The sequence below is a fragment of the Vicia villosa genome, linkage group LG1 (genome assembly GCF_029867415.1).
Source record: "Vicia villosa cultivar HV-30 ecotype Madison, WI linkage group LG1, Vvil1.0, whole genome shotgun sequence".
Classification (NCBI taxonomy): Eukaryota; Viridiplantae; Streptophyta; class Magnoliopsida; order Fabales; family Fabaceae; genus Vicia; species Vicia villosa.
Genome location: NC_081180.1, coordinates 226712007 through 226727935, shown reverse-complemented (window position 1 = coordinate 226727935; position 15929 = coordinate 226712007). Strand labels below are relative to the sequence as shown.

Below are 15929 nucleotides of genomic sequence, written 5' to 3'. Positions count from 1 at the left end.
CACGGCAACCACTAGGTATTTGTTTTGGTATGACCCGACCGGGAAAGGCCCGAGGAGGTCCATTCCCCAGGTGGAGAAGGGCCAGGGCGAGGAGAGGGATTTAAGTTCGTTCGGGGGAGCCAGGTGCATGTCGGCGTGGCGTTGACACTTGTCGCATTTCTGGACATGTTTCTTGGCGTCTAACTGCATGGTCGGCCAGTAGTAACCGGCCCTGAGGGCCTTTCGTGCTAGTGATCGGCCGCCGAGGTGCTGACCGTTGATCCCTTCGTGAAGCTCTTGGAGTATTTCGAGCGCTTGGGAGGCGTCGACACATTTAAGGAGAGGAATGGAGAAGCCCCGTCGGTATAATTTGTTTTCGATGATAGTGTACGAGCAGGCTCGCCTTTTAATAGCTGAAGCTTCCTTTGGGTCGGCGGGAAGTTCGTCTTTCGTGAGGAAGTTGTACACCGGGGTCATCCAGCAATGGTCGTCCCCGATAGCGAATACTTGTGGAGTTTGGGCGCTTTTGTTTATGCTCGGCTTGGACAGGATTTCCTGGATTACCGACTTGTTTCCACCCTTTTTTCTTGTGCTCGCGAGTTTGGATAATATGTCGGCGCGTGAGTTATGTTCCCGTGGAATATGCTCGACCTCCGCTTTGGCGAATCTTTTCATTTTTTCTTTGACGAGCATGAGATACTCGGCTAGTGTGTCGTTTTTGGGTTGGTACTCGCCGCTGACTTGGGATGCGACGAGTTGGGAGTCGGTATAGATCATGACTTCGCGAGCACCCACGTCCTCGGCAAGGCGTAGGCCTGCCAGGAGAGCCTCGTATTCGGCCTGGTTGTTTGATGTGGTGAAAGATAAGACCAAGGATACTTCGATGACGAGCCCCTCGTCGTTTTCTAGGATTATTCCGGCTCCGCTTCCCGAGTTGCTCGAGGCTCCATCTACGTAGATGGTCCATTTGTTTTCGGTGGGAGCCGGGGAGCTAGAAATTGAGGTCATCTCGGCAATGAAATCGGCGAGCGCCTGAGCTTTAAGCGCCTTTCTTCCCTCGTATTGGATATCGAATTCGGATAGCTCGAGGGACCATCTTAGCATCCTCCCGGCCATGTCTGGTCGGCTGAGGAGTTGCTTGATGGGTTGGTCTGTCCGGACGACAATGGTGTGGGCGAGGAAATAGTATCTCAGCCTCCTGGCGGCCGTTATTAGGGCCAACGCGACTTTCTCTATCTGCTGATATCGCACCTCGGGCCCTTGTAGGGCTTTGCTCGTGAAGTATACGGGCTTCTGTCCGTCTTCCGTTTCTTGGATTAAGGCCGCGCTGGCCGCCTCGTTTGAGACAGCCAGGTAGAGATATAGGATCTCGTTGCCATCTGGTCGGGATAGGACGGGCGGTTTGGAAAGTACCTATTTGAGATGAGATAATGCCCGTTCGCACTCCTCGGACCATTCGAAGGTCGCTTCTTTCCGAAGCAACTTAAAAAATGGGAGGGCATGCTGGGCGGATTTTGCGACGAAGCGGGATAGTGCTGTGAGCATTCCGTTTAGTACTTGGATAGATTTTTTATTGTTAGGGGTAGGAAGTTCCGAGAACGCTTGGCATTTATCCGGGTTGGCTTCTATTCCTCGCTCGGTTAGGTAGAATCCGAGGAACTTGCCCGCCCGTACTCCGAAGGTGCACTTCTCTGGGTTAAAACGCATCTTGCAGGATCTGGCCTGCTCGAACACCCGTTCAAGATGTGCCGTGTGGTCGGCGTCTTCTCGAGATTTGACGATCATGTCGTCCATATATACCTCGAGGGTGTCGCCGATCTCTCCTCGGAAAACCTTGTTCATCATCCGCTGGTATGTGGCTCCGGCGTTCTTGAGTCCGAAGGGCATTACGTTGTAGTAATAATTGCCTGACTCGGTCATGAACGCCGTGCACTGCTTGTCGCATCTCGCCATGGGGATTTGATTGTATCCTGAATAAGCATCCATAAACGACAATAATTTATAGCCGGCCGAGTTGTCGACCAGCCTATCAATATTAGGCAATGGGTATGCATCTTTGGGGCATGCCCGGTTAACATCAGTATAATCAACACACATTCTCCATTTTCCATTAGATTTTTTGACTAGTACAACGTTTGAGAGCCAAGTTGAATACTTGGCCTCGGAAATAAAATTTGCCTCTAGGAGGTCTTTTACAGCTTTCTCGGCAGCCTCCGCTTTCTCGGGAGACTGCCGACGCCTACGTTGAACTACTGCTTTTGCGGTCGGATTGATGGAGAGTGTGTGGCAGGCGACCTCAGGGTCGAGTCCGGGCATCTCTGCTGCGCTCCAGGCGAACAAGTCGGCGTTGTTCCTCAGGCAAGCTATGAGCTGCTTCCTCGGTGTATCCAGGATGTTCTTGCCAATCTTCATAGCCTTGTCGGGGTTGTCACCCAGAGGAATGAGCTCGAAATCCCCGTCTGGAATGGGCCGGATAGGGTGAGCTGTCTTCGGCTGTGGCTCTTCGCCGTTCTTCAGCTCCTCTTCTGTGAACCGAGCGTCGAGGTCGACTGAGCTGACGTCTGTTGTCGTCTGCCGATCTTCAGGAGGGGATTTATCTTCAGCCCTTGGTTTTTTGTTGGAGCTGGAGGGTGGGGCGATCAGCTCCAGTCCCTTTACTGATGCATCAAATATCCTCCTAGCAGCTTCGATGTCGGTATTGACAGTGACTACTCGTCCCCTCTTCGTATAGAACTTCATCTTCAGGTGAACGGTTGAGGGGACGGCAGTGAGTTCGGCCAGAGTGGGGCGCCCGATGATGCAATTGTAGAGGGTCTTGCAGTTTATCACCAAGAACCGTGTCTTGACTTGCCTGGAAGCTTCCCCCTCCCCGAAGGAGACGAGCAGTTCGACGTAACTCCACGGCTTTGTGGTTGTTCCGTTGAATCCTTGGAGGTCGGAGCCCACGTAAGGCGTGAGATGTGAGTCGTCCAGCTGTAAGGTTTGGAAGAGGTGGGAGTACATGATGTCGACCGAGCTTCCCTCGTCGACCAGGACCCGACGGACGTCGAAGTTCGCCATCCTTGCTCGCACGAGCAGTGGGATTGTGGCGTTCGGGGCGCCGCCGGGCAGCTCCTCCAGGTAGAAAGTGATCGGTTCTGACCTCCCTTTAAACCTCCTCAGGGTTGGGGTCAGGTCCGTGGTGGCGCTGATCAACTCGTCGAACTTCCTTTTCACTGAGCCGAATGTGAGGGAGCCAGGGTCCCCGCCGTTGGATATCAGCATTGCTGTCGGGAACCCTTCCTAGACGCTGAGGGCAGATGTCACTCCGACCGAGGGTATGAAGTCTTCTGGTCGGGTGACGGATAACGCCACCTGCAGCGGCCTGGCGTTCGGCGAGTTGCCCTCGTCGGAGCTCCGACGGTCATTCCTTCTGGGAGGGTCTCCTTTCCTTGTGTACTTAGAAAGGTGACCCTCTTTAATCAGTGTCTCGATGGCGTCCTTCAGGTGTATGCACTCGTCCGTCAGGTGCCCGTGGCTCTTGTGATACTTGCAGTATTTGGACTTGTCGGTCCCCGGCCGATAGGGATTCGGCTTCGGGGGCCTGATGTTGGAGTTTCTGAACTCGGTGTTTATGCACTCGGCCAGGATCTTCTCCCGTGAAACTTTCAGGGGGGTATAGTCATTGAAGCGTCCTGCTGGCCCTCTGCGTTCCTTCGCGTCGCGGGACCTGTCGTCCCTCTTTCTCTCGTTTGCTCGGGGTGCGACAGACGGGTCTTGGCTCGAGCTCCGAGCAACACCATTTCCCCTTGATGTTTTGACTGCGGCCGCTTCGCCTTCCTCGAAGGAGATGAAAGCCTGCGCCCTTTTCAAGATGGCGTTCATAGATCGCATTTTTTTTATCTTTATCACTTTCCTGAATTCGCTGCCGGGGAGGAGCCCTCGCTCGAGGAGATACCTTTTCATGTAATCGGTCGTCTCTACTTGAACGGCCTCCTTGTTGAACCTGTCGAGGTAGTCTCGGAGAGGCTCGTTGGTCCCTTGGACCACAGCTTCGAGGTTTGCCTCTGATTTCGGTTGACGGCGGGAAGCAGTAAAGTGGCTCAGGAAGAGTTCCTTGAGCTCGGCCCAAGACTTGATGGAGTTAGGAGAGAGATTCCTGTACCAGGTCATTGCTCCCTTCCGGAGCGTGGTCGGGAAGATCCGACATTTGATGGAGCCGTGGACGACGTGATACTCCATGACGGCCTCCAGGTTCCTGATGTGATCGTCGGGATCTGTGGTCCCGTCGTACGCATCCAAAGTAGGGGGTTTTTCCATTCCTCGGGGGAGGCGAGCCCTTCGGATGCTTTCGGACAAAGGGCTGCGGAATTCTTCCTCGTCGCTGGCGCTCGGAGAGATCGAGCGCGTGCTACGCCGGGCGGGTTCCTCCTTGCGAGGTTCCCTTCTTTTCCTGGCGAGCCTTGTTTCCTCTCTGTCGGGAGAAGGGCTCTCCTCCTCTGTGGGCTCAGGCCTCCGATTTTTCTTGCTCTTTCGCGGAGGGGAGCGCGAGTAGGACCTCTGGCGGCGGGATCTTTTCGGTGGAGATCACTGTCGCACCCCAATTTTTGACCCACATATTTCATTCATTTGATATTATCGCATTCGTATTTCATTTGCATTATATCATCGCATCGTTGCATATTTTAGAAAAAAAATTGACTTTTTACTAAAGTCAACAAAAAATAACTTTAGACAGTTTAAATTAATCTTAGTTTTAATATTATTTTATTTTTAGTTTAGATTAAATTTAGATTAATTTTTAGTCTTTAATATTTTTTTTATCTTTTAGTTTAAATTTATTTTAGATTAATTTTTATTTCATTTTTATTTATTTATTATTATTATTAACTTCTTTTTTGTTGTTATTATTATTATTATTATTATTATTCCATTATTCCTTTTGCAAGTCAAACAAACAAAAAAGACAAAAAATCCTGCTATCTCTGCTATCTCAAAGCTTGCCCAAAGGTTCAAAATCGCTGCTGTCCATGCCAAACAGAACAGTCCAAATACCCTGTTACCATCCTGCTCCACCAACTTGCATCACTCCAAAAATCTGAACATAAACATCCAAATGTTACACCAAAATAAGCAACACAAATCTGCAGCAAGAAAGCACAAAAAGACTATACAAATATGTTCAAAATTCTTGAATTTTCCCCCAATTCTCACTCTCATTCCTCTATAAGAGATACTACTCAGCATACAGAAGGGAGGAAGAAAATTAGAGGCAAAACTCTGCAAAAATACAAACTTCCTCCATCGTTTTTGTTCACCTCATAAACTGTGTAAAGCTACCAAAACATACCACCACTTTCATCACTAATAACACACATAAACCTCCTTCAAACCCAAATAAATCCATTCATCCCCCGCAGGTTCAAACAAACTTCCGAAAGTGATTTTCATCATCCACTTCGATTCAGAAACCTTCAAAAAATAGAGTCACAACCAGAAAAAACTCTCACGACCATAAATCCATAACCTTCAAACACCATCAACATTCGACATACCTCATACACACGGTAACATACAATTCTCAGAAGACGCTCGGACCGATACATAGCAACACAGCAAAACAAACCAAAACAACATCAACACAACTTCACTTTGATTCAACTCTTCACACCGACGCGTCAACCTTTCCGTCATCGCATCAATTCTCCTCTCTGTCGGTAAAATCATCCTCGCTTACTTTCTTTTCCGTTCACAACACTGATGTTTGCTTGTTATGTTAAATGTTTGCTCCATTTGTGATCCGAATATAATTTGCTGCTGTTTTGAATGCGTGATATGTCTCTATTTTTTTTGAATCTTGTGTTTGCTCTCGTAATTTGTTTGATTGAACTGAAATCGAGTAGAGACCGTGAGAGAGAGTTTGAGTGTAAGAGATTAGAGTGATGAGTAGGGGTGGCAAAACGGGCCCGGCCCGTTGGGCATGTCCGTTTTACCCGCACTTTAGTGCGGGACGGGCCAAGGTTTTAGGCCCTCACCCTCTAATGTGACCGCCCCGCCCCGCCCCGTTTTCAACGCGGGCTTTTGCGGGCATGTGCATTTTCATAAATTTTTATGTTTTTAGGCTAAAAAGGTGCAATGCCCGCGGGCTTTGCCCGCCCCACCCTCACTTTTTTGCGGGGCGGGGCTAGGTTTTAGGCCCGCATCTTTAACTATGCCCGCCCCGCCCCGCCCCGTTTATTTGCGGGCTTTTGCGGGGCGGGCTAAACGGGCGCGGGCATGCCCGTTTGCCACCCCTAGTGATGAGAGAGATTCGGAAAGCAGAGTTGAAAGCAGAGAGAGTGGACCAAAAACAAGAGAGGGGGCGGCCATCACTTAGTCATTTAGGGTTTTCTTTTTTTTACTTGTTGCTTTGGGCCTGATGGATAAGCCCGTGCGTTCCTCCTCTTCACACCCATGCTAGATCCATCGCACCCCCTTCTGCTATGTTGATTTTGTTCCGGGCCTACCCTTATGGGCCCAGCGCTCAGCTGTATGATGCACACCCTTGTTTTTTTATTTTAGCCCATGTCATTGTTACCTTTTTTTTTGTTTATTTTATTTTGGTTAGCATAATATTCAAAATACAAAAACATGTTTTATTTTAGACCTTATTTCATATAACAAAACACACAAAAATATTGTATTATGTAAGTTTGTTAGATTTTTACTTCTTATATTAAAATACCAAAAATATTAGATTAATCTCTTAATCCAAAAATAAATAAATTTTGGTCCAACGCCAAGTCGATACAAATAAACTTCTCGATCCAACGTCGAGTTTTCTTTGTTATAAAAATAACTTTCTTTAAACCATACCGAAAGGTCGTGTGACAAGGGGTGTACACCTCTTGAATACCTCGATTCTTTTGGATTAACACTTTTTAACCTTTCATTAATCACACAAAGTGATCAAGTGACAAGGGGTGCACACCTCTTGAATACCTTGATCCTTTGAATCAAAACACATTAATAAAATTAAGAGATTAAGTGACAAGGGGTGAACACCTCTTGAATACCTTGATCTTTTGAACCTTTTCATTAATAAAATCACGAGATTAAGTGACAAGGGGTGAACACCTCTTGAATACCTTGATCTTTTAAACCTTTTTTTTAACCAAATCAAAGTGATCAAGTGACAAGAAGTGCACACCTCTTGAATACCTTGATCTTTTGAATCTAAAACATATTAATAAAACCGAAAGATCCTGTGACAAGGGGTGAACACCTCTTGAATACCTTGATCTTTTGAACTAAAACACATTAATCAAGCCGAAAGATCCTGTGACAAGGGGTGAACACCTCTTGAATATCTTGATCTTTTGAATAAAAACTCTTTAATCAAACCAAGAGGTTAAGTGACAAGGGGTGAACACCTCTTGAATACCTTGATCTTTTGAATCAAAACTCATTAATTTACTTGGACAACAAGTGACAATGGGGCTCGCTCCTGTTCAATACCTTGGGTAAAGACGCGCTAGGTGAACACCTATGCTCAATCCTTTTCTAAATGTCCCTTCAAAAAACACATCTCAATTTCATTCAAACCTTTTTGCCTTATGGCTTTTAAAACGCTTTTCATAAACGAGACACTTAATCAATCTTCAATACGAACATACTTCCACATGTGAAGATCGAATATCTTCCCCTCGAATGCGATGATAGCCAAAATCATGTCTTATCTTGATTTAGTTATCCATTCTTGTAGTGATCTCATATCCATGTGCGCGTAGTATTTCCATTTGAAAGCGATCGAGTACCTCTCGCTAAAATCAACCAACAAACCTTTCGTGGTTCATAGCCCGAACTACGATTGCTCTGACTTTCCCATTGCACTAGGGAATACGTAGGCACAAGATACAAACGTCTTGGCGAGCATAATAATAAAAAATCTTTTCTTTTTCTTCATAATAAAAACCCTAAAAAACATTTCTTTCATCTTTTCTCGATTAATAAGTTAAAGAACACAAATAAAAACACTAACACTCAAACACGAAACTAACTAAATGGGTCCCATCGAGTACGATGGAGGTGAGGGGTGCTAACACCTTCCCCTTGCTTAACCGACTCCCGAACCCAAATTTGGTTGCGATGACCATCTTATCCTTTTCTTTTTTCTTTGTGGGTTTTATCGATATTTTCCCTTTCCTTTTGGAATAAATAAAGTTCGGTGGCGACTCTGTTGTACTTCGAGCGCGCGAATACGCTTGAGTCACATTTTTACCGCTACAATCGCGAGGAGGATGGCGAGCGTCGGCGAGTCCTCCTAGGCGGGGAGCGCGAAGAGGAGGAACGCGATCGACGGTGCCTCCGCGGGGGAGAACGATGACGATGCCTCTTTTCCAGTTTCTCAATCCGTTCGCCCTGGAGTCGGATGGGGCGGTTGGTCCGCTGCAGCTCTTTGAGGATGACGAGGGTTGCAGAGTCGGTTCCCCCACGGGCATCTGTAACATCCTGAGCCTGCCCATGGTGAGTTCTTGGTCTTTCAAGGGAACGGGTGGAGGAGGAGGCAGTCTGCCCGTCCCTGGGGTCAGTCTCGTGTTGGACGCGAGCCAGCGGTTGTTCGGGCTGGGTTTGGACCAACTCGGTGTTCCGATCGTTCCGAGCTGTTTCCTCTCCGTTGTTCTGAGGTTGGAGCTGCTCGGTCTCGTCATTCTGAGCTTGCTCGACGTGCTGAGGCGGTGGCCTTCTGGCGGATTGGGGGGTCTCATGACCTGACCTCCCATTCCCTTCAGCAGAGCGCCGTCGTCCCCCCCGTCGGTGCAGAGCCGGGGTGGATTCCTCGATCATCTCCGTGAGACGGAAAGGATCGGGGGTCGGGACGAGGACGGTGTTGTTGTTGTTGCCGGCCATGACGATCGAAGGATGGATTAACTTTGATCTTTGTTTCTTTAAAGAAGGGGGAGCTTGTTTCCCACAAACGGCGCCACTGATCGTACCTGATCAGAAGAGTCGTCAAGGCCTGCTCGGATGCTGGGTCTCTGTGAAGTGAGAGGGGGGTGTACCTGCAAGGTACTCCGATGCCAAAGTGAGTAGAGGAGCAAAGGAGAGCAAGTACTAGCTAAGGTTAGAAGAGAATTGAATACCTGACCCTCTAGTGAAAGAGGGTATTTATAGCCCCCAGCGCTGGGCCATGATCTCGCTACTGGGTTGGATTTCCAAGCCCAATTAGGAGACTGCCAGGTTTCCTGAGCGGAAATATCGGAGGTGCGTGGATGCCCTCTGTCCTGGTTAACCGCTCCGAAGTTTAGGGGAAACGCGGTCTTTTAGGGGCCACGTTGGCTCCGTAATATTCGGAGGGTCGGATGTGAAGGAGCCTTGCGAGGGGCAAGGTCCTCGGCGGGGAGGGTGCTCGTAGGAGTCCCTTATGTCGAGCATCAGTCAACTCGAGGAGAGCGTGAGGCCGAGCATGAAGGGGACGAGCATGAAGCGTCGTTGATCAGCAGCTTAGGGTGGATTGGGCCTCCAAGGCTGGATGGGCCGAAAGTGGATTGGGCCAAGCCTTGGCTCAGTCCAGAACACATTTAATTTTAAAACAAATTATGGAGGTTTGTAACCCCTACTAAATATATTAATTTAAAAAAAACTAACCAATGATTAAATGTTAACTAGTACATTCAAAATATATTGAAATAAATGTGAACTCCATAATTCAATAACTAAAGACAAAAAATTTCAAGATCAAACATAACTTAACTAAGGAATACATCAAAATTCAGAATTAACCTGAAACAATTGTAGCTATAAAATTTCTAATGCAACTTCATAGAAATATTTCTTCTACCAAACATGTCAACTAAAAACATTGAAATGACAGTAGCTACAAGGAGAATTTTGTTGATAATAAAAGATGAGAAAAGGGACGTATTAGCTTTGTAGCCGCACAACCTATAGATGCAACAAGTGTTGTTTTAAGAAGAATAAAACACCAATAAGTACTTGAAATTCTATCATATTTGTTAATTATTAAAGAAACTTTAACATAAACATATTGCTAAATTGGATTGAACCATCTCCAATTGTTTGTTATATAGTAAGCATTCATTCTATGCAAAAAGAATATTTAGTGAATGTGTTAACTACCTGAAAATATATCAAGGAAAACAACATATATGCAAAAAGAATATTTAGTGAATGTGTTAACTACCTGAAAATATATCAAGGAAAACAACTTCTGGAATAAAAAACTTGTTCTCTAGTATGAAACTATTAAAATAGTATTGAGAGGCCAACAAACTTTCAAAATTGTTGTTGTCCATAATGCAACTTTGGAAGCAAATACACCGCACCGGCCGACATATTTAATATAATCTGAAACAAAGTGTTGACGCCAAATGTGAGAAATCCCATGATTGCAACACTTCCATATATCGAAATACATAAAACAAACTTGTACAAAAAGAAATGAGTTCAACAATCAGAGATTCACAAAGAACTAATTTATATATTATTACAATGACAATAAATTCATATATCAAACCACCAACTTATGGTCATCTCGATCTTGTCTTGATTCTTCATGGAGTCTTCCTATACTTAATAATGAAAATGAGCTTAGTCTCCATAATAGAAATGAAACTCAACAATATAGTGGTTACGACTTTTTTAATGTTGAGAATCAAGTGTGAGTGTGGATAATAGTCACACATTGGAAATGCATGTAGTGATTTGAGCATATATAAGTGGGAAAACCCACTCACCTATCACCTTAAGGTTTTAGGTGGAGAAGTGGTGTGTCTCCCACAAAGGTGTGTTGCTCAAAGGAATGTCCCAAAAATAACAATGCTCCCGAACTCGACCCTCCCCCGATTGTTGCGCTACAAATGATATCAGATCTTATCAATCAGACCATGGGCCACCCACCATTAATATCCATGCACCAAGCCCAAAATAGTGTTGGGCGTGAGGGGTGTATTAGGAAGATCCTAAAGTCCCACATTGGTTGGAGATAGAGCATTGAAAGAGTATATATAGAGGGACACTCCTCGCCTTACCAACCGGTTTTGTAAGGATGAGTTAGGTCAAACTCTAATATTTAATATGTCTTTTGTAAATCCAGTCCCTATACAATATTATGGAGATGCTTCTAATAGTTTAAGTTCAAATGCTCCGATATTTAGTTTGGCTAGTGTAGCGGGGAAAATCTGAGATCGAAGTCATAAGATTGACTTGACTCATTATTTCAGTGAAAGTCGCCGCCGCGCTTTATTGTTTTCAAAGGAAATGGGAAAAGAATGAAATAAAACCCAAAGTTTTTAAAACAAAGAGATCTTAGGTACGAGTGTTGATTATACAAGGGGGAGGTTTTAAGCACTACAAGAAATGTGTTGTCTAGCCACGTGAAGTAGTAACGTGATAATCACGTGGATAATAAATGGCAGTTGCGATGTGTAAAACACGTCACTAAAAATTTTAATATTAAAATATCAAACATAGCGTAAATATTGTGTGTCAGGTTTTTGTTTTTTTAAAAAAATAGTTGTGACGTGAGAATCACATCGCAACAATAAAATTAATATAAAAAATTAAATAGGCGGGGACATTCACCTGGGTGAAATTTGAAAATTTTCAAAATTTAAGGAGTGACGTGTAGTTCACGTCGCTATGGTTTTGCAGGCTTATTAAGACTGACTTGTGCAGGCTTTATTGCAGGGAGAGAAATTATTTATTACCGGTGGGGAGGTTACAACGTGAAATTCACGTCGCTGATAGGCTCATAATTCCACGCCAAACAATTAAAGTTGGCTTGTGCAGGCTTTATTGCAAAGAGAGAAGATGGTTTTATACCGTTGGAGATGTTGCGACGTGAATTACACGTGGCTGGGTTGCGACGTGAAATTCTTGTCGCTGATGATGTTATAAATCCACGCCTTCTCCTTCTCCCTCTCAGACGCGTTCTTTGATACTCACATCCATCTCACCCTTTCTCCTTCCTCCAAACAAAAAACCTTTCTCCCAAAATCCCCAATTTCAAACCCAATTCAATTTTTCATACCATTCAGTCACAAATATCGCATATTCTTATCTCAAAGGTAAATTACATCAGTATTTTTTTATAATTTCAGTTTATATTCATACTATATTATGATTTTAATGTTAGATTTTTTTTGTTTAGATTTTGAAGAGAGAAGAAGGTGAAGGAGAAGAATGTGAAGGAGAAGAAGGTGGAGTAGATTGAAGAAGAGGTAAATTTTTTATTTCTAAATTTTTTTATTAAGTTTTTGTTTAGATTATTAGATTATTTGATTAGTATATATATTATATATATAACTTATAATATATTATTATAACTTTAAAAAATATAATATATTCAAAAGGAATATAATAGTTATATATATATATATATATATATATATATATATATATATATATATATATATATATTATAAAGTTTTCATTTTTAATTTTTATTATATATATTTATTATAAGTAATATTACACTATTTTTTTTAAAAATAGAATATATATTATATTTATATATTTAAAATTGAATATATATATATATATATATATATATATAGATATATATAAATATATATATATATATATATATATATATATATATATATATATATATATATATATATTATATAATGAAAATAGAATATGTATATGTATATGATATATTTATTATAAAGTTTTTATTTTTATTACTTATTTTGTTCATATGTAATAGATTTAAGACTGAATTTTAATATATGTAATAAAAACATAATATGTATATATATATATATATATATATATATATATATATATATATATATATATATATATATATATATATATATATATATATATATAAAAAGTTACACTATTAAAAACAAAATTTGTTAAAAAAAGAATTATAAACAAAATGTTATTAAAAATGAAATATATTATGTATATTTTAATAGAGAAAATTAAATTTTTTAAATAATATATATATTATAAGTTTAAAAACTGAATATAATATTTATAACTTTAGAAAATAGATTATTATATAAGTTTAAAAATATAATATATTGAAAAACTGAATATAATAAAAAAATAGTATACATACATATATATATATATATATATATATATATATATATATATATATATATATATATATATATATATATATATATATATATATACACACACACACACACTATCTCTTTATTATATTCATTTTAATATATTATTTTTTTAAACTTATATAATAGTAATATTTTTTTAAAGTTATAAATAACAATTTTTAAACAAAATTATATATATATATATATATATATATATATATATATATATATATATATATATATATATATATATATATATATATATATATATATATATATATATATATATATATATATATATAGGGAATGTATCAAGTAGGAGGGTTTTTAAATAAGAGATAAGAGGATTCAATCCTAACAATTGAATTAATCAAGAGAGAGAAATAATAATTATATTAATATTATAGTAAATAATTTAATTTCTCTCTCTTGATTAATTCAATTATTAGGATTGCATCCTCTTATCTCTTATTTAAAAATTCCTCCTACTTGATACATCCCCTATATATATATATATATATATATATATATATATATATATATATATATATATATATATATATATATATATATATATATATATATATATATATATATATATATATATATATATATATATATATATATATATATATATATATATATATATATATTATTTTGTTTAAAAAGATAATATATATATATTTATAGTTAAGAACAAAATAGTGTGAAAGTAGTATTTTTTTAAACATGTTGAAAGAAGGTTATTTTAATTTATTAAAAAATAATTTATGCTAGTGTGAAGTATTATTTTGTTTAAAAAAAAGGATATAATAGTATAGTGTGAGAAGTAGTATTTTGTTTAAAAAATATTTATTATATATGTTTATTTTATATTTTATATATATATATATATATATATATATATATATATATATATATATATATATATATATATATATATATATATATATATATATTAATTAGTGTGAAGTATTATTTTGTTGAAAAAAAGTATATAGTAGTATAGTGTGAAGTAGTATTTTGTTTAAAAAATATTTATTATATGTTTATATGGTTATATATGTTTATTTTATTTATATATATTTGGTTGATATAATTAAATGTTAATAATAGTTACTAAAAAGAGAATGGTTGAATATATGTGCAGTATGGAATATTATTTGTATTATCGTAGTTGGATGTACGATAGATTGGATTCAGGAAGACATGCACTGAAATCCAATTTTATAGTAGGAGTTAATGAGTTTATCACGTAGGCGTTTGCTCATGAATGTTGTCGAAGCGAAGGAGGAGTTAGGTGTACTTGTCTTAAAAGTGGATGTGGACCTATAATTAGTGACCCAGAGGAAGTGGTCAGGCATGTGCATATAAGGTGTTTCATGGAAAATTATTGGGTTTGGACGTTTAATGGTGAAAAATTGCCGAGTAACGTACCAGAGACTAGCAATCTCCATGCTTCAAGTAGTCGCCCTCCTATGGAAAATGAGGAAAGACCGTCTATGGAATATGCGGAAAACTTTAATCTGATTGGTGACATGGTTGAGGATGCTTTTGGTGTGAACGTGACCTATGATCAACCTGAAGATTTTGGTGGGGAGGAGTTGTCGAATGAGGAAGCGCAGAGATTTTATCAGTTGTTGAATAAGATGAATACGCCGTTGTTTGATGGGTCGTCTGACTCAAAGTTATCAATGTGTGTGATATTATTGGCCGCCAAGTCAAATTGAAATGTTCCTGATCAGTGTTTGTAATTCTTCATAAAAATGATGTTGGACTCAACTGCAATGAAAAATAACTTGCCTACAACATTTTATGAAGCAAAGAAGTTGGTGTCGAAGTTGGGGTTAAGAGTAAGAAAGATTATTGTTGCATTAATGGTTATATGTTGTTTTATGACAATGAGTTTGGTACTCAAGATGGATTGTTGGAGGAATGTAAGTTTTGTATGAGTCCAAGATATAAAGTTCGCAGTAGAGCCATTAACACTAATCAAGACCTTGTAGCAGTAAAGTCCATGTTTTATCTTCCGATAATACCAAGGTTAAAAAGAATGTTTGCTTCAATGTACAGTGCAAGTCAAATGACATGGCATCATACAAATAAAACAAGTCCAGGTACTATGCGGCATCCATCTGATGGTGAGGCATGGAAGCACATTGATCGAATACATCCTGATTTTGCCGCAGAACCTAGAAATGTCAGGCTAGGATTATGCTCAGATGGTTTTACTCCTTATGTTCAAGCTTCGGGAAGTATGTATTCTTGTTGGCCAGTTATTGTAACCCCTTACAACCTTCCTCCTGAGATGTGCATGACAAAACCATACATATTTTTGACGTGCGTCATTCCAGGACCTTCGAGTCCAAAAGCTGGAATTGATGTGTATTTACAACCTTTAATTGATGATTTGAAGAGATTGTGGATTGGAGAATGGAATTATGATATATCACGTAAACAAAACTTTACTATGCGAGCTTCCTTGATGTGGACCATCAACGACTTTCTAGCATATGGCCTGTTGTCTGGTTGGGGTACACATGGCAAAATGGGTTGTCCGCATTGTATGAGATACATCAAGGCGTTTACATTGGATTAAGGGGGGAAAAGCTCGTGGTTTGACTGTCACCGTAGATTCCTACCAAAAAATCATCCGTATAGAAAAAACAAGACAGATTTCAAAAAAGACGGACAGTCGGACTGCTGCCAAAGTTATAAGTTATATAATTCAGCATAATTATAAAACATTTCTAAAGACTTTTAAATATGTTAAGGGCGATGATAGAGAATATTGGTTTAAGCAATTTTAGGTATACTTAATTTATTGTTTAAGTTATTGTTATTTAAATGACTTTTTCATTAGAGTTATCTAACTTTTATTTTAATGTCATACAA

The 15929-nt window shown here is 39.9% G+C and overlaps 1 protein-coding gene across 1 annotated transcript; it reads right to left on the bottom strand.

The window, feature by feature from the left end:
* Nucleotides 1–3261: 3261 nt before the first annotated feature.
* Nucleotides 3262–4278, bottom strand: LOC131596105 (uncharacterized). The gene has a single exon (XM_058868670.1). It carries the CDS (start codon nucleotides 4276–4278, stop codon nucleotides 3262–3264), a length of 1017 nt encoding a protein of 338 aa, XP_058724653.1.
* Nucleotides 4279–15929: the final 11651 nt, after the last annotated feature.